The sequence below is a fragment of the Polypterus senegalus genome, chromosome 17, assembly GCF_016835505.1.
Source record: "Polypterus senegalus isolate Bchr_013 chromosome 17, ASM1683550v1, whole genome shotgun sequence".
Taxonomy (NCBI): Eukaryota; Metazoa; Chordata; class Cladistia; order Polypteriformes; family Polypteridae; genus Polypterus; species Polypterus senegalus.
Window position 1 is genome coordinate 17437504 of NC_053170.1, and position 23394 is coordinate 17460897.

The following is a 23394-nucleotide window of genomic DNA, read 5'->3' on the forward strand; positions in this document are numbered from 1 at the left end:
AAAGAACCACAAGGCCTGAACAAACATTTTGGGAAAGCCTGCACCATCACAGGGCCAACCCGGGACACACTGGAAGCTGTTATGGATGGTGGCAAAATGGGATGATGCAATGAAAAATCTTCTTTGGGAGATATGTCCTCTTAAATCACTTTTGGCCAAATGTGTGCTAAGAGGTGCCTCTGGGGGTCTTTTCTACCTGCTGCAATAAGGCAATTATGTCCCCCAACCCATGCCATGTCCCAAACTAAATGCTAAAACTCTAAGTTCAATTTGAAAGTCCTGCACAATACACCTTTATTATTTAATGATTTTATTTGTGTTTGTGTGTTGAGGAGGTTGTTGCAATGAGAGATTTACTACTCTGTTTGTTCTATGTTCTCACTTTTTACTTAATCAAACTTTTTTTTTTTTTTTTTTAGAATGTTATTTAAAGTGTTTGTTGTGCTGGCTCAGTAGATCAGCAGGACTGGCTGCCCATCAAATCCTGTCGTTCAGGGGTCAGCCACACATAAACTAATGCTGGTGCTCCCTCTAGTGGCCAAGGAGCTGCAGGAGAGCAGGTCTGTGGCCAGTGTTTCTTCACTATGATCATAGTGAAAAGTCAAGCAAAATGACACCTTTTATTGGCTAACTAAAAATATTACAGTATGCAAGCTTTTGAGGCATTCGCTTCCCGGGTCCTCCCTGCATGGAGTTTGCATGTTCTCCCCGTGTCTGCGTGGGTTTCCTCCCACAGTCCAAAGACATGCAGGTTAGGTGCATTAGTGATTCTAAATTGTCCCTAGTGTGTGTGTGTGCGCCCTGCATCACTTCAGACCGTTACACTGAAATGCTAGAGAACTCTTTGCAGCCCCAACTGGAAAAATGGATGTGATGGATGCCTCGTGTCAACAGGATGGACCAACAGCTCATGCGGCATGGAGATCAATGCAAGTTTTATGGGAGCTGATCTCCGTACACGGCGATGTTGGGTGGCCTTCACATTCTCCTGATCTTGTTCCATGCAATATCTTCTTGTGGGGCTATCTCAAGTCAAAGGTATACACACACCAACCTCAAAACCTTGAAGCTCTCAAGGATGCTGTTCTCCACGAAATCTCTGCTATTCTCCTTGAAATGGCTGAACGAGTCATGCAAGCATTCACAAATCGTCTTGAAGAGTGTATCGCTAATGATGGACACCACCTTGAAGACATCATTTTTAAAACACAGTGCGAATTTGTTTTGCGTACCCTTTCTTATATCGTAATGAAATTTATTTTATCTGGTAGCGTTTGAAATGCGGTACTTCTTTTATAAATGATTATACATTGTATTTTTGTGGGAACGAAAGTTATCTTTTAAAGCAAGTGAAATACATATATCTCTTTTTGCACCATATTTCTCTTGTCTGATCGTTTCCACCATTGCAGAAGGGATGGGTATTGGCTCTGGTCTGCCCTGCATCAAGAAAGAACACATCCCAAAGGAGAGAGAGAGAGCGCCCCCTACTGGATACAAAGTCGCAAGCACAGTCCACAGCTCCCTTACTTCTCCTGTCTTGGGGTCAAAAGAACAGGAAGACCACAGAATTCTGAGTAAGCAACCAAGAGAATGCGTTCCTAATGGACAAGGCACTGCTTGCTACAGGTAAGAAGGAGCTGTGCCATCAGAGTGAACATGCAGGTAAGAATTTCACCATCCTCTGTACACATGACAGTAGTGATCTTATGAAACTATCATGGCTGATAGAAAAGCACATAGACAAAAAGCGGGCACAATAGTTGGATTTATTAGTAAAATGTGCCCAGTCATAAATCCATGGCAGCACACATGCTCATTGTTCCTGGTCCATTCATTGCCCACCATCTTCCATCATCCTGCAGTTTTTGATTAGTTGTGCTGGGCTCTGAAATGAAGAAGTAAAGGACAGATTTTACCTTACTGAAACAACAAGAAAAGGAAACAGATGAAAATAAAAATGTCAAATTATTATGTATGTAGTACTGTTCTGACCCACACAAAGTTGTTTACATAGAGATGGGTGGGCCACTTCAACCCTCACCAATGTGCAGCGTCCACCTGGGTGATGCAACAGCAGCCATTTTGCGACATTACACTCACCACACATTAGTTTTTAGGTGGTGAAGGGATGAGAGATAGTAAGCCAGTCAGAGATAGAGGATGATTAGGGGGCCAAAATGACTAGGCTTTGGTAGGCAATATAGCCAGGACATCGGGGTACACCCTACACTTTATGAAGAGATCTTTTATAACCACAGATAGTCAGGACCTCAGTTTTACATCTCATTTTATGCAGCACAGTGTCCCAGTCACTGCACTGGGGCATTGGGGTCCACACTCATAAATCGGTGTGAGTGCCCCCTGCTGGCCTCGCCAACACATATTCTAGCAGCAACTCAAGATTTTCCTAGATGGTCTCCTATCCAAGTATTGGCTGGGCCTGAACATGCTGAGCTTCAGACAGTATCTGTATTTATTTATTTACTTACTTACTTATTTATTAAGTGCCTCGTCAAATGAAAGGGTTATGGGAATTCCAAGCCTATTCCTGCAGCATCAGACACAAGAAGGGAACTGGAAGGGTGCCAGTCCACAGCAGGTCACATTCATGCCTATTTATATTAATCGATAACCTGACCTCCCACCACACGACCTAGTCAGAGGGGATGCCAAACTTACTAACTGTGTTTGCTCATCTTGTCCCCTGAGGATGTTGAATTACATGACTACAAATCACAGGGGATGAGGTTGACTGGGTGACCCTTTCTCTAACCATCAGTAAAGTGCTGTCCAACTGCGCCAGTGCTACATGAATTCTTTCCAGGTACAACAAGTTCAGCTGCAGTTTGTTCCCCAAACCCCCCTTCCCCACACTTCATTCAAGGTACGTAAAACACAAGACCTCAGACAGGTGAGCTCCTCTTCTTCTCCTCTTTTGTTGGGTCTAAAACACCCTGGTTCTTTATTCCTTGTCACTGCATTTTATTCATTGGACGTCCAACTAAGCACTCATTGGCTGAGCAGGAGGAGCCACAGACCAGTGGGACTTGGTCACTGGAGATGTTAGATTACATAATTGGTGACCATCAGGGCACACCACAAGTCTGTGTCTGAAAATCACTGGACAGGTTGTGTAACATGATGGGGCCATGACACGTCTTTGAGCTGTGGGATGATACCTGGATCTAGACCTATACATGCACAAAGGGAGAATGTGCAAATGTCACTCGGACAGCAACTTGGCTGGGACATAAAGTGAAGAATAATGGACCAGTGAGGCAGCAGTGCTTCAAGCTAAGCTATTGTTGTGTTCCCTCCCTGGCTGGGGTTCAAATGTCTCATGTTTCTCTATTTTGATCAATTTTATGTTATCAGAGTGGATTATTTAGTCTTCCTGTGTCAAAGTGTATTCCGTATTCCATCTACAGTCATGTGCCGATTTTACAGCTGGTCAAGTTAAAGCAATTTGTAGCTGTGGCCGAGGGTGACAGGAAAACAATAGGGCGATGCTGTTCTCAGAATTGCCAAATCGAGTCGCAGCCACACATTTTTCATTATTATTGTTGTTATTTCACAGGGTCTTATGTTTTCTGACTCTTGGAAGGCTCTTTAATGTTTGTTTTGTTGGGCGCTGCTCCGCATGGCTATTTCTTTTGTATTCAGCCCACACTGCCTTCTTTCCGCCGATGTTCCTCAATCTCTATGGTGCAATACCCCAGTTTTCCCTATTTTAAATGACAATTGTTTCACCAAGGGAGCAGTTTACAAGCACGATTAGGGGTACCCCTTGGTGAGACATATCGTGCAGTGCTGCTGATCGGTTAGATGAGCCAACTTACAATGGCAACCTGCTGCCTTCCAGTGGGTGAGAAACAGTGCCTTATACACAGATCTGGTGTGCAGCCACCGAGACGTGAAGATCGGTTTGGGCGACTCTGTACCAGCGGTCATACCAGTGACTCGCACCAGACCCTCGGAGCCTCAGTTGCAAAGACATATGGCTAAACGGAGCTATATTTTGAAACAGGACTGTTGTTTAGTGGGTGCTTCCCCAATTGGCTGGGCCACCTGTCCATCATTGCATGGGACAGCCATTGGACCTCTAAAGGCTGAGGAAAACCCGTCCATTGCAGTTCATTGAATGCACTTGTGGTGGTGGTGAGTTCTCCTGTGTGTTTTACTTTTTAATTATTTTGTGGAGTCCTGGATTTTTGACTGTATGCCCTGATTTTTGATTTTGTTTGCTGGACTTTTGATTATCTTCCTTGCATTGCCTTTGCCTATTCAGCCATTCCCTGCTGTGCCTTTTGTACTCTTTGGAAATGTTTAACAGAGATTATTTATTTTATTTATTTTTTAAGAAACCTTTCATGTAGGACAATTATTTATTGCCCTTTTTGAGTGATAGCTGGGTTGACTGACCCCCCCCTCCCACTTTACTTTGTGACTCTCAGATTCACAACTGCTGTCTGTATGACAAAACCAGACAATCAAAATAAAAAGATAAGATGGGTGAACCGAGAAAAGTTGAGGAGATTGCCACTGTAGCCGTTTAGACAAAATAGCTGTACAGCGCTAAGAAGTCAAACTTTACCAGTCTGACATGTCTGCTTGGCCAGAAGCCAAGCATACTCAAACCGTCCTGCTGGCTCATATGAGCACTTTGGGTGGGGTGCTGTGGTATAGTGTTACCTTTTGTCCCCTTGGTCCAGTAGATGGTGATACTCTGTGATTTCAGTCTCCAGCTTGGACTTGATGCCCAGCAGCACATTGTACTCCTGCTGCTGATGAGCGGCATCTGTCTTGATTTGCGTCAGGTTGGCCTCCATCCTGTGTATGAGAGCTTGCAGCTCAGCAAAGTGGCCGCTGTTCTGTTCCTCCGTCTCCTGCAGGCTCGTCTCCAGAGTGTCATTCTTAGGAAAACAACCGTCCCCAATGTTAGTTGTGACACCTCAAAGGGCACCAGCTGACTTTTATTTGTGTTCATGTTACAACTTACCATGCTGAGCAGAGACCTCAGGGTGATCTCCAAGACCTGGGCAGAGCGTCTCAGTGAGGAGACCTCTGCCTGGCTGGACTGAAGCTCGTCTGATGGGCAGGCTTCTGGGTGACTGTGGCTTTCATACTGCAAAGGAGCAGAAAAGAGTGAGACTCTGTGTGCACTCCCACACCATCACCTTTCTCTGACCCATGCACAGGAACCATTTGGAATAACCAGGTACATCTTTAGGGATGTGGAATAAATGAGCTAAACGCGCACAAACACAGGGAGATCCTGCATATTACAGGTGCACAATGACCAGGAGTGGGGATTTGAACCCAGAGTGCTGGATCCCCGTAGCAGATGCCCTGAACACAGTGCCACTCTGGTAAAACAAAGGAATTAGAAATGATTGATGGTCAGTTATTCCCAATCAGTTTGGGTACAGAAAGGGAAAAGGCCATTCTTCACTTAATCCAATCATTTCTGCTGTGCAGCTCAAAGACGGGCACAAAAAGGAAAACTAATAACCAATGTTGACCAAAGTGGAACGCCCAGCCTCACAGGGGCTTTAACTGGTGAGTAGTGCTGGGCGATATGGAAAAATCATATATCACGATATGGATTATTTTATATCACAATAACGATATATATCACGATATACCACCCACAATAAAGTACGTTTCCAGTTATTCTCTGAAAAGTTTGACAAAAATATCATTGCATACTTTTTTTTGCAACTTTATTTTGAAGTGACATTTAACTGAACTGTCACAAAACCACAAGATGGAGTTTCTTTGCGAAAAAGTTCATTTTTATTCTTGATTATCACTGATATAAAGGGTAGAGTATGCATTGCATAGCGACAAGACATTATCATTCATTTGTCATAGCCTATTTAATGCAATATTTTCTTTAGTAATTGATAAAATTAGGTTAGAAACGATAGAAGAGAAATAGGACGATAGACACTTTTCTATCGTCCCCACGATATATATCGTCATATCGCCCAGCACCACTGGTGAGCATAGACTCTGACTTCTTGTATAGCTGGACTGGCAGATCTATGGACTTTGTTGGTCTCGCGTTTTCAGTCACTTGTGTCTTGGTCAGTGCTGATCATTTAATAACCCCAAAACCCACCACTTGTACCTTCTTACCGTCCACAGTCATGGCATTTGGGCCTAATGAACAGGAGGTGCAGCCTCACCGTATTCTTTAGCCAGCTGTCCAGCTGTTCAAGGCTTCTCTCCAGAACATCTGCACATTGAGCTCTGACTTGGTCCATGACCTCACCAAGGCTGTCCTGCTGGGTAAGCTTCACGTCCACATTGATGGCTCTGTCCAGTTGACCACTGGCCCTCAGTAGATCCTGCAGGGAGACAAAAGAAACTGGTCAGCCCACCCCATTGGCAAAACCCAGTTTTTTAAAATACCATTTTTTTTTTTTAATTAATTCATTCCAGGGTCTTGGCTCCGCCATTTTGTGCTTGTCTGTCATTTGAGATTTTGTCATCAAAATTCACCTATAAAAGATGGTGGCTCATAGCTTGTGACATCCATGTGTTAAGTCCTATTTAAAATCCACCTCATTCCCCGAGCTATTTGGGAAAACTTAACACAAAGTTATAGTAGGATGTTCTTCAAGTGTTTGAGTTTTGGTTTGTTTCACACGCCCTCTGACCCCGTTTTCCCCATATCCTCAGTAGTTTGGTTTGTGGTTGTACCCCCCCCCCTGTTCACTTCCATCCCATTTCATGCAGATCACAACCAAAGGATGGTCTACTCAGGGAGAAGCTAACATGAAAAACCAGAAACCCTGAGACTCTTGGCTTTTGATGATCCACTTTAAATACATTTCTGTTATCCTGCCTGTTGACTTTGGGTCCAAAATGACTGCTGAGTTTAACGGTAAGCAAACCCCACTAAGTCTCCCCTTTTCACTATGAAATTTCCTAATGTAATCTTATTTACAAAACATTAATTGCTTTAATTTCAAATGCTATGTTGTCATAGAGACAATGCACAATTAGGCTACAACTTTTGTCTTTAGGGTAATTTTTTACCCATTATATATTAGATCACTTAGAAACTAATATACCATTTATACTCACGTATAAGTCAGGTCTAGAAACCCAAGAAGTTGATCATAAAATCAGACCCCAACTTATAAGCCTGTTCAAAAATGCGACAATAAATAAATTTTTTTTTTTAACATCTTGCTTCCTCCAATCTCGCACCAGTTCCTCAGACACATCGAATTTTGTTGCAGTGGCGCAGTTGCTAATTTCTTTTGCCACTTCAACAACTTTTAATTGAAAATCAGCTTCATATTTTCTTCTGATTGAATGCTCCATCGTAGATAAGGGATGCTCTTACGATAAAGGTGTATGAGGGTGTGAGATACACAAAACAGTGCAAACGTCGCTTCAGAATAGTTTGGGTATTACTGTGTGGTCACGTAGGCACAATACATAGGAAAAAAAGGGCCGTGTGCTCTGTGGTGACTCTCTCAGGTGCGTGTTAGCATATCATAATCTATGGTACCAATAGCATGAGTTTTCCATATTCGACTTATACGACCGACATTATAAAATACTGGAAATTATATGTTAAAATCAAGACCCGACTTATCTGCGGGAGAACTTAAATGCGACTATATACAGTAAGTCATTATTCTGTTCTTTGAGTCATTTATATCCTTTATATAGACCCCAAGAGTGTATTATTCCCCCCTCCTTCCTTGTATATGCTGCGCTTTGTCACAAGTTTTTTTACTTCATTTTCTCCCCAGACCAGCTCTTTGTACGTTCGTTTCATCAGCTTCTCTAGTTGCTCTTCTTTCTTATGAGAGCTTTTTGTCCTTATCCATTACCACTTGATTCTTAATTTGCGTGTGTGCGCGTGCATGGGGGACTTGATTTTAATTTCAAGGACAAAGTTATGAAGTTCTTTTCAATAAGAACACAGAGAGCGGTTGGTAGTTTGGTGAGTGCAATTTTTTGCAGTAACAACCACAGACACATGGAATAAATGACCAAGTTGTCTGGTGGAGAGGAAGACTTTAGAGATCTTTCTATATCGACTTGATGTTGATGTTATTTTAAAAAAATGTAGGCGATTAGGTTTGTCGAGCTGGTTGGACTGAATGGCATCTTCTCATCACAACTGTTCTACTATTGCCATTGACAAAACAACCTCCCCATTTCTAGCAGGGTCCTAATATAAGTAAAGGTGCCACGCCAAAGGCCTCATTCCTCTTTCCTCAAATCATGATGGCATACTTCTCTGCCCAAGAAGCTCTTTGCTCGATTTTTGACAGTCATATTCAGGAAGATTTTTTTTTTTAAAATAAGGTAGACAATACAGCATAAAACTCAGAGCTTGACTCTGCTTCAGATGATGGTGAAGATTGTGAAAGGGTGACATGGTTGTCCAAAAATGGACAAATAATCTTATTTATAAAACTTTGCTTGGATTCAAGTGTGAAAATTTGCATACGTCAAAAAAACAAGAAAATGTGCATGACAAAAAAGAAAGTTTTATAAAATCTGGGTTACGCATATTTCCATGCAATGTACTCTTTATATATTACAATCACTGAGTAAATGTGTGTACGTGAGCCCGCCTCGACTGCCACTCCGAAACATCCACATATGCAGCATGTTAATCAACCTCATACATATGCAATTATGATGCTGCAGAACCTCATTGGCTGGTAGAGCAGCCTCCCACCTGACCCCACCCTCTACATTCAAGAGTAGCTGGCCGTGTTCCACAACTGTGAGTGGAAGATCACGTGCGCCATCACAGCACCTCTCCTCTGTGTTCTGGGGGTCCGAGAAAGGCGTAAGGCGCCATCCTCTGAGTGGGTAGCTGCTATCACCTGAAGTGAAAAACTGAGGGTTCAGCCAGTTACCTTAGCAAGAGGATGGCCACCACATACAGCACCAAAGTGACTTTGCCTCTAAATAAATGAATCACTGGCTGACTGTGGCCACTGAGACACGATGTTTGCTGATCACGTCTTGTGCATTAATGGACTGTCACTGCTCACAGTTAACAAAAGCAGCTTCATTCTTGCTAGGTCTTGCTTATCACAATATAAGTTCAGTGAAGTGCTCCAATTATGTTAGGAAAACAGACACCGATACAAATTACCTTTTTATGTTGGCACAAACATGTCATGGTTCATGTATGTTCACTCACACCATATGAAAACTGGATGTAGTGCCTCACTGCTCGGTTAATGGTTTCCAGCATAGCGGGCATGACGGAGTGAAGCTTGGGCTGAGATACAGATAAGTGATAACAAGTAGCTGATATAAGCTGACAAAGAACCACAAAAAATTCTTCAGTGTAAATGCGCAGCATTGGCCCACTTAAAAAGTAACTAAAATATGCCTGTGCATCACATTCATCACTTCTGTGGTGTAACAGGTTGGGCACGTCAACACTCATTATAATAACAGCGCACTGATATGAGTTGTTACTAATGTGAGCCGTCATTTAGCTGGTTTGGCATCATTTCCTAGTTTCTCTATAATGTTGCATACGCATGGTCACAGCTGTAGTAAATTTACACAATGTTCCCCACGTCACGTGTTCTTTTATAAATCCCAACATTTGCATGGGAAGCTGTGTCTGCACATTTCAAGCCACTTTTTGTGAGTACCCAAGCTTTATAAATGAAGCCCCCGGTCCTTGACACCACCATTCGGTGTCCTTGTGCTGCTGGTATTGCAGCACCTCAGGGCCCCTTGCTTTAGCAATTCCCAGTGCACAAGGCAGGGCCTCAAACTCCCAACTTTAGTTCATACCAGCCTTGGGTTTGGGGGAATCAACATGGGGGTGTGGGGGGGTCAATTTAGGATCTCAAGTTATCCTGCATCTCTTATGGAAGTGGAAGAAAAAAAACCCAGAAGTAGAAAAAGTGTTTGGTTGGGTGAGGGGAACATGTAGACTTGGCAGAGGAATGACGGAGTGTGAGCTGGAATGGTGAAAGAGCTTCATAGAGCAGATGGATGCCTTTACAAATTCTTGATGGTCTGACCTCCTTGTGGTTAATCTTCATGACCAACTTCTCCTCCTGCAGCTGCTGGGCCTCCTGCGCCAGGCCGACTCCTGCTTCTGTGATCTCTTCAAGGGTCTTCCTCAGGTCTCTTATGAAGGCCTCATTGCTGAGCCTTTCTGCCCGCTCCTCCTCATACCTAAAGTCACAAAAGAAGATAGACATGTGACACATAAGAGGTCAGGGGTCATAGCAGTGAATAAAGGTGGAGTGAGAATGGCAGAAGCAGACTGCAGGGTGTGCTATAGAGGCAGAGCCACCAGGTGACCAGAAGACCCAATTACAACAAAGTCACACAGAGACTCACAAAGCAGGGACAGAGTGTGGCAGCAGTGCACGCTATCACATTTTCATTTGAACACACAGATGTTAGTCTACATTTTGTCTTTCGTCCACACCACCTTGGCATTTTAACTCCCTAAAATGGAGACTTTTAAAAACATCGACTTGGTGGTGCAATGTGGATGGACAGAGTTGGTCAATCCATTAGACATCATAGGCAGCTGCCATCTGAGGAGCATCATTTATGAAAGTTAATGAGCACATTCTCTGGACACCGGGGGGTCATAGAGAAGTCATAGAAGTCTGATATTAATGTCCCTGGTGTGTGCACAAAGGGGGGGCTGTTTGTGCTCCTGGAGGCGCATACTCTCTGTACACCGAGGGGTGAAGGTCGTTGGATTGTGATAATGAGTGGGTGCCGTTAATTAAAGTAAGCCTGAGGGGTATATACCCCCATTTGTCAAACTCTGATGATCCCGAGTGTGCACATTGCTACCTGCCATTTATGAAATTAAAAGTGTGCCCACCTAGCGGAGTGCTCTCCTTAAAGTCTGCAGTATATGCACAAAGGGGTGCTATGGACACCAAGGGAAGATGGGGTGAAAGGTCATCGGCGTCCAATAATATGAACTACCTGTTATGTACGATGGACCACGCCTAGAGCTCCAAATGGACTTTGACCGTTTCTATTGATGGGTGAAAATGGAGAGTTTTAAAAATGGCAGACCCTACTCGCGCTGTGATTGGTTTGTGCTCATTACGTGGCCCGTTCCTGGTTGGATCCCGCTCATTACAATGTCTCATTGCCTGATTGGTCACTCTTCACTATAACCCAGCACAGAGCCATGGCGCTGCTTGTGTTGCTTACTCCTGTGCGTCTTAGTTTTGTTTTTTGCCGTTTGAGTGCTGCTTATGTGCTCATGAGGCAAATAATTTACCAGATGCTACAGTTTTGAGATAATCCCATGGCTGGCAGTTTTGTCATTTGTTCAAGGATTTATCCACCCATGTGTACGTGCCCAGTGTAGGCAAACATCTGTGTCGTATGCATTTCCAGCTGTTTTAGTAAAGGATGTGAGAACGATAATCTAGACAGAGATTATTTTCACTTTAGAAATGTTGTAGTGTGGACACAGGAGAGATGAAACAATGGTGGCACAGAGCTTGCCAGTGAGACAGAGATGCCAGTGAGGAAGAACAGATGGAAATGTCATGAGTAGTACCAGGTGCCAACAGGCAATGAAATGAGAAACATGGCAATAAACTCTGAAGTACTCTATTGGGGGTACTGGCTGAAAGCAAAGTGGCACAGAACCTGCCAGTGCACAGTATTATAGATGGGTGCCAATGCATATAGTGCCGGACAGAGGTGCACATGAGCAATAACAAAGCAAAATGTCAATAAAGAGCTTCATGTGCCAGGAAAAATTCCTAGAAAACTTGGTGCAAATGGACAATATCTGAGGGATGGGCAGTAAACAGTATATTAGGATGCCAGAAGGATGTAACACAGGTGGGTGCGAGTGGTCAGAAGCAGAAGGGCATGCACTAAGTGAACAGAATCAGAAAGAAGTGTCAGCAAATACTCCAACCAAGAAAAATGCCAGTCAGGAGTGCCAGAGAGGTGAAAAGAACCAAAGTAATTCTACAGAAAGGTGCCCATGAACAGCAGAGTGTCAGCAAGAAGTGCCACCGACTGGCCTCACAGAAGGGTGTCACTTAAGAATGCCAGGCCCACCTCTGGCCCCCCGGGGCTCGACTCCACATTCCTGAGCCCGTGACACATGGTGTGTTATTTGCACTCACTTTGACTGCAGCTGGAGGGCAGCCAGGTGCAGGTTGTCCACTTCGGTTACCAGACGGGACTTGTCTTGTAAGGCAGCGAGAATCTGTCAACAGAACACAAGAAATAAAGTAAATGAGACGTGAGAGCTGAAAACACAGAAGGGCGCCCATCACCCTGTAGGACGCTGTAAGGTCACAGCCTCAGTGAGAATCTCATGCTCCAGTGACTTCCTCCACGTCCCCTCCCAGGTTTACAAAAGGCTGATTCTAACAAGCAGGCCACCACGCCTTGGGGGGCCAGAGGCTTCTTTTAGGGAAATACCGAGGTTGAGAAGGAGGTGGGGAACACTCGGTCCCCGGGCCTGATGGGGCAGGCCGCTGTACATTTATGAGAATCCAAACAAATCTGATCATCCATCTCCTGAATGACGGCAGTGAGGTGCAAGGTAGGAGCTAATCCCGCCAGGATGCCAGGCCCACTTGTGTTGATGTCTACTCTGCCAATTTAACTGCAAACAAATCGGGGGGACCAGACCCACAGGGACATTCATCTGCACTAATAAAGAAAAGGATGAATTACAGAGGATGTGTAAAGTGATTTAGACCAAATGCAGGGGCATGTCTAGATGTAAGGTAATGGAAAACTGGCCTAATCCAATTCAGGGAACTCTGGGGCGGTTGGGGGGCCAAAGCTTATTTCAACAGCAATGAGGTTGAGGCAAAAACCAACCCTGGATAGGTCGCAGGTCCATCTGAGTCACCCACAAGTCTCTGGAAGTAAAAAGAACAATGAGAGGGTCTTGAGGAACCCACACAGACTCAAGGGGCATACTGACTCGATCAGGGTGGCATTCTAACCCAGCAGCCGTGTTGTCCACTGGGCCACTAATGTCACCCCATCACTTGTCATTACCTCTTTAACGGCAATTTCAGGGTTTCCCTGGCTATCCGGTTGCTCCTCAAATGTGTTTATGTTTACTTTTGTTCATTTAGCAGATGCTTTTATCCAAAGTGACTTACTAAAGGGGTCAATGTAATCGAGTAAGCTGGGGACTGTTGTGAAACAAGAAGGTTAGAAAACTGACCCTCACAAGTGAGGAGCTCAGAACGACTCAGGAGTACTTCAGCCTTCGTAGCTACCAAGAACCTCATGTCAAAACCATTGTCAATTAGATAATAAGATATTCACGGAACAGGGGCCTAATGCATAACGCCGTGCGTAGAATTTACACTATAACATGGCATAAGCACAAAAGCGGAAATGTGCTTCCGCACAAAAAAATCCAGATGAATAAATCTGTGCGAATGCCAATTTCCACGTTCCTCCGCTACATAAATCCCGGTCAGTGTAAAAAGTAACGCACGTGCACACGTCTGCTGTTCCGCCCCGTTTCCTCCCAGAATTACACCTCTTTGAATATGAAAATCAATATAAACAGCCCTTAAGCTCAACGTTCTGTGAAAAGATAATGGCAAAAGCACGGGGGGAAATAGAAGAATTTCAGCGAATACCAAGTGGAGGCAAGGAAAAACGTACTATTTGTTGGTTTAAACAGTGGTACAAACAACACAAGGAAGTTGATCGAGTGACATAGCGTATCGGAGAAACTCGAAAGCTCAAGTTCACAAAGTCGCGCAGTGCCTGAAATAAAAAAGAAGTCACATATCAAAGTCACCATGAAAAGGTGAGTCGTAGCCCACCGTCTAAGTGTCATATGAAAGCTTATTAGAGTACAGAGAAAACAAAATAGGCACACAGTGGGGAAAAAAAAGCACGAAATGTCAACTTTAATCTCGAAATTTCCACTTTAATCACGTAGTTTATTTTGTCATGAAAGTAGAACATCATAAACTTCATCTTAAAATCATTTAATTTACTAGTTACTCAAATCTCATTGCAACTAAAGTTGTACGTTAAATGCTTTGTTTTGTATTTGATCTTCTATGTGCTCTATGTGTGTGAATCACTCCGTGCTTCCGGGCTTTCTCTTCCTCTGAACGGGACACAGAATCCATTACATTTGTAATATTACAGCTCTCTGAATAATTAAAATACTGAGATGTTTAATTGATATCATTTTCATGATGATAGGAGTTAAAGCATGTTATTAAACATGGGAAAACGGTGGCGCAGTGATTGTTCATGTCTCATGCAAGATGCTTGCTTTGCCTTGCACGACCTTCGATGAAATAATTTATTGTAGCAGTACTGTCTCTTTCAAACGTACTAACCCCCAATTCCTGTCCTTACTTTTCTTTCTCCAAGTAACCAATCACCACACAATCAGCTCTGTAATAGACGTTAAGCCAACTGTAAGCTTGGAACGCCGAATCTTCAAAACTTATAAGGAACTTTGAATAATCTTCGTAGTACATGTTTAATTATTCTATCCATCTATCCTTCCAGTGTCAAGCCAGTCCCAGCAAGTATACAGCGTGAGGCAGGAACAATCTGTGAACGGAGCGCCAGAGCTTTGCTAGCACTGTGACACCGTGTCCTCACATGTTTAATTATTAACAATATTGATTATTTAAATGAAGTTAAAGTTTTATCTGTAATCATATGTAAATATGCGCTTTATAAAGAGGCTCAGGCTGTGCAATATTATAACTGTAGTGCAAGTTTACAGTGAGGTGATTGTACTTATAAGTACTAACAGTTCTACAAGGAGCAGTTGATGGACTGATTGAGTGCATTTAGAGCTCTTGGGATGAAACTCTTTCTGAATCGCGAGGTCCATACAGGAAAGGTTTAAAGTGTTTGCCATGTGAGAAGCAGTTCAAATAGGAAGCATGGCTGAGGCAGCGTGTGCTTGATGCTGTATACCGATAATTCTCTTTCCGATCAGCTGCTCCGAGTGGTGCAGTGAGAGTAATATGGAAAAAGATGATCTGCTGTGGCAACCCCTAACAGGAGCCGCTGAAAGAAGAAAAAGAAGGTGCAGTGAGAGTAACAATGCTAAAGCAGCTATGGTATTTGGAATAGTTTGACTATTCTGTGGACCGTTACATTGTTACAGGTCAATTACAATCAGATGCATTAAACTAATAAACAATATGCAGTTAATTTCAGTGTATTTATAAAGCCACGTCAGGGATGTGGATCTAAAAAAGAAAGGGTAACCACACAGGAACAGTAGCACTGCTTTGACGCTGGGTGCTGCCAGTCTGCAAAACTGAGCACAGAACTTGCGTACGCCAGGGTATGAGCCACCGTGGAAATGTGCATGGTTTTATGGCAAGTTTAGGTTTTATGCATTGCGTGGAAACAGGCTTACGCAACATTTTTTTGCATACGCACCGTTTATAAATGTGGCCCCAGGAGAGTCTTTGAGTGGGCGGTGGTCTTCCACACTCTCTAGATCTCACTACACTGTTAGGTGGCACCACTTCAGGCTTCCTCTGAGCCTCATCCTCCTCCACCTCCATCTTGGTGCACCTGACTCCTGACCTGACCAGAGGGGACTGGGCGGTCTCATGGTCTGGAATCCCTACAGATTTTATTTTTTCTCCAGCCGTCTGGAGTTTTTTTGTTTTTTCTGTCCCCCCTGGCCATTGAACCTTACTCTTATTCGATGTTAATTAATGTTGATTTATTTTGTTTTATAATTGTGTCTTTCATTTTTCTATTCTTTAATATGTAAAGCACTTTGAGCTACTGTTTGTATGAAAATGTGCTATATAAATAAATGTTGTTGTTGTTGTTGTTGACTCATCCTTTGCCTTGCCCTGCATCCTAGCAGAGATCCACAAAATTAGAATGAGTGAATTCTGAGAGACTCACGTACAACGATAACCTCATGCAAAAATGGACGTCTCTTCTTCAAACAAGTCTTTCGTGTTACAGGCTGCCTGTTTGTGGTTCCGGTGCTTGTCCTCCTGTTCTTCAGAAATTGTTAGACTCACATGCTGGATCGCACACGCTGCTGTGGAGTTTGCTTAATCTAACCAGAACTTTGGAATTCTTCTCCAGTTAGCCATGGGACCAGACCTACTGATTTTTGCACAAGTAGTTTTTGAGAGACCTCATTTATCTAAATATACACGGGGCATACACATGTATGGAGGCAAACACGAGAGCGGGCACTGAAAGAAATGAGTAGGTGAAGGTAGCTGACCAGAGCACATTCTGAAGTGCAAGAACTGAACACACACACACCTCTATCGTAGACAGAGGCATTTTAGCCACTCCGCACCGATCTGTTTGACCCATTTGTGTTTAATTTCAAGTTAAATCATTTTCAGGTCATTCATGTCATTCAACCCGTCTACATTTATTTGTGTTGTCCCAAGGGTCGCCCTCCGGCCTCATCAGAGGAAAGCACTAAGCACCCCGGGAGACCATGGGGGGTGGGGCAGTGCGATCACATACTCTCCTGTCTCTTTTGTCACCCACCAGTCCACTCCGAAAAGGCGCCCACTGAGGAAAAATTACCCCGCCCCCTTTGCGGTCTATGAGCTGTAAAAGCAGGAGGTGGCGCCATGGGGCTCCGACCCGGAGGCCTGACCGCTGTTCAGGGCCTTTAAGCCGCTGGCTGTGTCCTGCTTGTGTTTATTTACTGTACCATCAAACGCTTGTTAACTTGAGTAAAATGAATGAGGGTGGGGGGGTCATCTTCACTCCAGTCTTACCATCACGTATAATTATCATAAAAGTTAATGGACTTCATTGTATCATATTGTAAAATCTTCTTGACTTGACTTCACTAAAGGGGGTGGACCACCCCATCCTGATTTCTCTTCTGTGTACTAACCATTAATATACAGATATAGGAAGGACACTCTGACTTTAGGGAGCTTCAAAGCTCGACTTGATGCTGATTTGGTGGGCAAGTGTTGTTGGGCTGGATTCACCTTATCTTCTTACCTAACAATTCATGGCACCTGCTCCGGGGTTGGTTCCTGCCTTTCACCCAGCAGTGACAGTATAGACCCCCTGCCCACCCTCCCTTAGATTAAGTGGGTTTAATAATGTAAATATCCATATGAATTATTTTCCTCTTAATTCTCTGCACCCCTCTGATGGACTAAGCCAGATGCCCAAATCGGTCAGTCAAGTGCTGATAGTGGTAAGGACAACATATGGCTATGTGGCATGACACCTGTCATTTTAGCACTGTGCCCCCAAGAGAGAGTCGGATGGAGAGCTATTTTAGGTCCTCCACACTTTAGAGTCCATTTATTCAAACTTCATTAGTATGAGCCTAGCATTTTGAAATGTGCCACTGGACAAGGGCCATTTTACTGCTCATCTTCAGAAAGTGCATGTCAGTATGTCCTAGTGTGCCCGAGTAAGGTTGACGCAGGGTGAAAGACAGCGTGAGGGTCACTTTGGGGGGGATTGGGTGTCATTCTGCTGTGCCCCAGGGCTATTTCTGAGCAGACCCCTGTCTCAGTGTGCGGCTCACAGCCCTCCACTCTCTTTCAAATGGTCACATAGTCAAATGATCTAATCATCCATCCTTCCCACAATCCCTCCCACCAAATCCTCTGAAACTCAAGTTATCAGCCATTCACAGTTTCCCCAACTAGGACCAAAGAAAAGGTGTCCAGCCAGCAGAGGGCAGCACCTCCTACCTGATCACACAGGCAGCTGATGGCCGCCATGTATCCACTCGTGTCCCGAGGCTTCAGTGACCGCGTCTCACTCCATTCGCGGATGTGCTCCTCCAGGCTGCAGTTGGTGGACTCCAGCAGACGCACTCTTTCCAGATAGGAAGCCAGGCGGTCATTAAGGTCCTTCATGATCTCCTTTCCACTGCTGCCCACATACATATCAGTCAGAGAAGAATCCCCTACAGTCATGGAAGTGACCTGAAGACTCGTCCCAGGGATCCACCTTCTCTTTTCAACTACTGCCGCTCCGACAGGTGGTAATCCATGTGGATGTATCAAACTATCGGTGTTTGTAACTGACCTCACAGGCCTGATTCCAGAAGTTACCCCCTGGCTCATGATATCCAAGTGAGCACGGTCCATGTGTTTTCTGTTGACGCACATGACTGATCTGAGAGACATCGTTCTGTTTTCTGCTTTCTCTAGAGTCCCCAATTTAGCAGGATCTACAGGAACAAGCTCCTCCCTAGCAAGTAAGACTGATCCAGCAGGCATAATGAAGGACGGACCCTCTTGTGGCTGTAGAGTGGACTCATCGGGCATCATGGAGGCCGGACCCTCATCTGGCTTTACAAGTGAAGCAGCAGGCCCATTATCAGCTAGCATGAATGATCCAACAGGCACGATGAAGGCCGGACTCTCACCTGGTAATAGGACTGATCCATCAGGCATGCTTGAGGCTGGTTGGTCCTCTGGTAGTAGGATTGATCCAGCAGGCATAATGGAGGCCAGACCCTCACCTGGAAATAGGACTGATTCAGCAGGCATAATGGAGGCCGGACCCTCATCTGGCTTTACAATTGATGCAACAGGCCCGTTAGCTGCAAACATGAATGATCCAGCGGGCATGATGAAGGCCGGACGCTCATCTGGGAGAAGAAATGATCCAGCAGGCATAATGGAGGCAGGTTGGTCCTCTGGTAGTAGGATTGATCCAGCAGGCATAATGGAGGCTGGACCCTCCTCTGGCTGTAGAGTGGACTCATCTGGCATAATGGAGGCTGGACCCTCATCTGGCTTTACAATTGATGCAGCAGGCCCATTAGCTGCAAACATGAATGATCCAGCGGGCATAATGAAGGCCGGACGCTCATCTGGGAGAAGAAATGATCCAGCTGGCATAATGTAGGCAGGTTGGTCCTCTGGTAGTAGAATTGATCCAGCAGGCATAATGGAGGCAGGTTTCTCTTCTGGCTGTAGAATTGACTCATCTGGCATAATGGAGGCCGGACCCTCATCTGGCTTAACAATTGACGCAGCAGGCCCGTTGGCTGCAAACATGAATGATCCAGCGGGCATGATGAAGGCCTGATGCTCATCTGGGAAAAGAAATGATCCAGCAGGCATAATGGAGGCAGGTTGTTCCTCTGGTAGTAGGATTGATCCAGCAGGCATAATGAAGGCAGGTTTCTCCTCTGGCTGTAGAATTGACTCATCTGGCATAATGGAGGCCGGCCCCTCATCTGGCTTAACGATTGACGCAGCAGGCCCGTTGGCTGCAAACATGAATGATCCAGCGGGCATGATGAAGGCCGGATGCTCATCTGGGAGAAGAAATGATCCAGCAGGCATAATGGAGGCAGGTTGGTCCTCTGGTAGTAGGATTGATCCAGCAGGCATAATGGAGGCTGGACCCTCCTCTGACTGTAGAGTGGACTCATCTGGCATAATGGAGGCTGGACCCTCATCTGGCTTTACAATTGATGCAGCAGGCCCATTAGCTGCAAACATGAATGATCCAGCGGGCATAATGAAGGCCGGACGCTCATCTGGGAGAAGAAATGATCCAGCAGGCCCATTATCTGCTAGCATGCATGATCCTGCAGGCATGATGAAGGCCGAACCCTCACCTGGCAATAGGACTGATCCAGCAGGCATGATTGAGGCAGGTTGTTCCTCTGGCTGTAGAGTGGACTCATCGGGCATAATAGAGGCCGGACCTTCATCTGGCTTAACGAGTGACTCAGGAGGCCCATTATTTGCTAGCATGAGTGATCCAGTGGGCATGATGAAGGCTGGATGCTCACCAGGAAGAAGACATGATCCAGCAGGCATAATGGAGGCTGGACTCTCATCTGGCTGTAGGTTTGATTCACCAGGCTTGATGAAGGCGGGACCCTCACCTGGCAATAGGACTGATCCAGAAGGCATGATTGTGGCAGGTTGCTCCTCTGATAGTAGAACTGATCCTGGTTGAAGAGTTGATTCCACAGGCATCACGGAGGGTGGATGCTCATTTGGCAGTGGGACTGATCCAACAAGGTTGATACCAGTGGGCTCCGCATTTGCATTCATTTGAACATGCCTTCTGCGGTTATACATGACTGACCCGACGGGCATTATTCTGTGCACTACTCTCTTCGGTTGAGTACCTGAATCAGCAGGCTCCACTCCAGTGATCTCCTCACTAGCCAACATAATTGATCCAGTAGGCATGATAGAAGGTGGCACTTCATCTGCACCTTGAAGTGATGCAGTAGGGCGGTCAGCAGCTGGCACTTCTTTTAATGATCCAGCAGGCATGATCACTGCTAACTCCTCAGCTAGCCCTGTGACTGACTCAGCAGGTGTGGCTGCAGCAGACCCTTCATCTGGCTGTTGCACCGATCCATCAGACATGATAGCCGCAGTAAGCTTCTTGCTGACCTGCAAGTCCAGCTGAGTCTTGCTGAGATTCTCTGACCCTGAGGCGTGTGATTCACCTGCTCCCGGCTGAACCTGTTCTGTCACTGAATGGCCGGCTTCAAATTTAGCTTCAGCCTTCACAGACAACATCACACCAGGAGGCGAAAGAAGAAGTTGCTCTTCCAGCTCCCAAATAAATTACAGGAGTCTGCGGTCGAGATCTGCCCCTTTGTGCTGATTGGTTATTGGTAGAGGGGGAGGGGGACACCTCTGGAATTACTTAAACGTTGTAGAAGTGGAGAGCCCGCCTTAAGCAATTTGGGAGTTGCATATGTGGTTGGGGGGTGGGGGGTGAGAAAGTCACACTAGACGCCTTGTATCAGGAGGGCATGCAGCAGTGAGTGCCACCTAATTGCTCGTGTGGGTGGACGAATGTCCTGTAAACTACAAATCTGACTGCACACTTGGCGTGAATGTTCTTGGTAGTTTTGTACCCCTCAAGCAGTTTATTGTGCTTCCCCCTCCTAGTAGTCGGCACCTCCTTTGTAAACCATAGCAATTGGATCTCCACCCCTTCCCCACATTTCTCATGATAAATTGGTAGATGGTTCAATTTCTGTCCCCACCCAGTACTTAAGTAAGAAGAGGAATCTTACTAATCCACCTTGGTGGGGTGTGGTATCTTACAAGTAACATACAAGAGATTGCATTACAGAGCATTGGGCAATCTTTTGGCATCCATGAGGTATGATAAGGCCTGCAAGCCTCTGGAATTTGCAGGTCGGATGAGAGAAGGTTGGTCCACTCATATCCTGACTATGGAGACCTTCACTGTTGCACTTGCCTCACTCCTAGGTGACTGATGAATGCCCATGCACTGCGTCGTCCTAGATAACAAATCCTGCCACCACCTAAACCTGCTTAGCCAGAGCAGGGTCTCGGGGAAGCTGGAGCCTATACCAAAAAGCTTCAGGTACAAGGCAGGAGGAATCTCAGGACAGGACACCAGGCCATTGCAGGGTGAACGTGCCCACACACATGGGCCAATTTAGCACCATCAGCCCACCCAAGCTATGTGTGTTTAGACTTTGGTAGGAAACTGGAGCACCCAGAGGAAACCCAAAGTAAAATGGGAGAGAACAAGCAAACTCCACACAGGGACTACCACTGCTGTCCTAGATGATGATGATGCCCATTCTAGAGAAATTCTGTAAAACGGGCATGAGGCTGATCACGCCATCCATCAATGATGATTTGACCATGGCTATTCCCTGCGGGGCTAATAAACCAATGCCAGGAGACTTCCCTCCTGAATAAAGTGTGCTTCTTTAGGACTGTAGGTCCTTATTGTGCGTCTAGAAAATGGCCAATCTGCCCAGAGCACCTGCGCTGGTTGTAATGAGGGTCTGCACCTTCCTATCCATCATCTGAGTGCTGTCTGCTCCTTGAACTTAAACATGGCCAAGGTTTCAGATGCCAGGGGTTGAACACCTCAGTGAATACACCAACCATGCCATACTGTCAGTTAAGTGTTGGCCATTCTGTGGGCATCAGGCTTAATCAAAGTTTATAAAGATTTGAAGCAAGAGACTGTCAGCTGAAATTCAGATTTTCTCAAAACTGCTAAAGAAAAAATACCGTCGGGCCAAGGATTTCAAGACAAACCCGACACAGGGCAGGTCCACACCATAGTAAGAGTGCCAACTGCGTGAATGTCCCTCTCCAATGGAAAAGTGTGTTCAGGCCATGTAAATTGTTGCCTAGCAGCTGGAAGGTGGGCGTGGCTTAAACAGGACAGACACACCCATTGCACATCCTGCTGATGACGTCCCTTAGGCAGAGACCCCCATATGATCAAATATGTGGGCATAATCAAAACTTGAGCTTTGTGTAAAACAAAAAAGAAAAGTTGACTAATTTATTCAAGGAAATATGAACAGATAAGTAGTTTTAATCTATTGAAAAAGTAAGCCATCCCTGGCTGGCATAGTTGGTTTTGCTGCCAATCTTTGGTAGATGTTTCCTGTAACTGTCCAGCAGTCTCAGACATTGACTGGTAGATGAAGTTCATTTCCACTTCTGACGGCAGAGTTTGTTCATTTACGTGATGTTTGAGGGGTGTCTTGCATGCATAAGCCCCCTCACACCACCACAGTATCTCAGTGGGTATTCAGATCTGAGCTTTGACTTGGCCATTCCAGAACCTTCCATTTCTCGATGGATTTAGGGTCATCGTCATGTAGCAAAGTCCACTTTCAGCTGTGCTTCAATCTTCTGACAGGTGGTCCCATTTCATCCTCTGGTACAATGAAGATTTTGTATTGGAGTCCATTTTGGTGATCTGCCCAGACCCTGACGCAGCCCCAAACCATAACACTTCCTCCACTGTGCTTTACAGTTGCTGTTGGGTTCTTCTGGTCAGATGCTGTCTTGTGTTCCACCAAATATAATAATAATAAGTATGCTTTATTTATATAGCACCTTTATGTCGTATGTCTTTGCTTTGTCTGGCCAGAGCACACTCTTCCAGAAGTCCTGGGCCAGGTTCCACTCTCACATCGCGATGTATAAAAACTAAACTTGCCGCAAATTTGCATATGCACATTTCCACTTTTGTCCGTACACCATGTTTTAGTGTGAATTCTACACACGGCATTATCCATGAGGCCCCTGGTCTTTTTCTCTGTGTTCATGGGCAAACTTTTGTCTTGCCTTAATGCTCTTTCTGGACATCACGTGCCACGTTAATCTAATTTGCGCCCTTTTTAATGGTGGACCCCTGCACTTTGACATCAACAGCTTGCAAGATCAACCTGTTGGTCCCGTGATGAAATTCTGTAGGCCTTAGAGACGTCGTTCTGCTCTTGCAGGGTGTGGTGTTATGGGTCCACAGCTCGTTGAGCGAAGGCCATTTTTAAATAATCACCGCACCCGAGTCGGCTTTGTGAGGGGGGGCGATGTTGTAGCGAGCACAGGTGAGGAACTGCCCACATTCGTGATTGCTCCCGTGGCTAATGCTACAGCTGTGATG

General features: G+C 45.2%; 1 protein-coding gene across 1 annotated transcript; it reads right to left on the reverse strand.

The window, feature by feature from the left end:
* Positions 1-1750: 1750 nt before the first annotated feature.
* LOC120517929 (fibrous sheath CABYR-binding protein-like) lies at positions 1751-20513 on the reverse strand. Its single transcript, XM_039740453.1, has 7 exons — positions 17700-20513; positions 12144-12226; positions 10038-10194; positions 6195-6356; positions 5003-5128; positions 4696-4916; positions 1751-1888 (listed from the first exon to the last, which is right to left on the reverse strand). The coding sequence occupies exons 1-7, from the start codon at positions 20511-20513 to the stop codon at positions 1873-1875; spliced, it is 3579 nt and encodes a 1192-aa protein (XP_039596387.1). The 3' UTR covers positions 1751-1872.
* Between the last annotated feature and the right edge of the window lie 2881 nt (positions 20514-23394).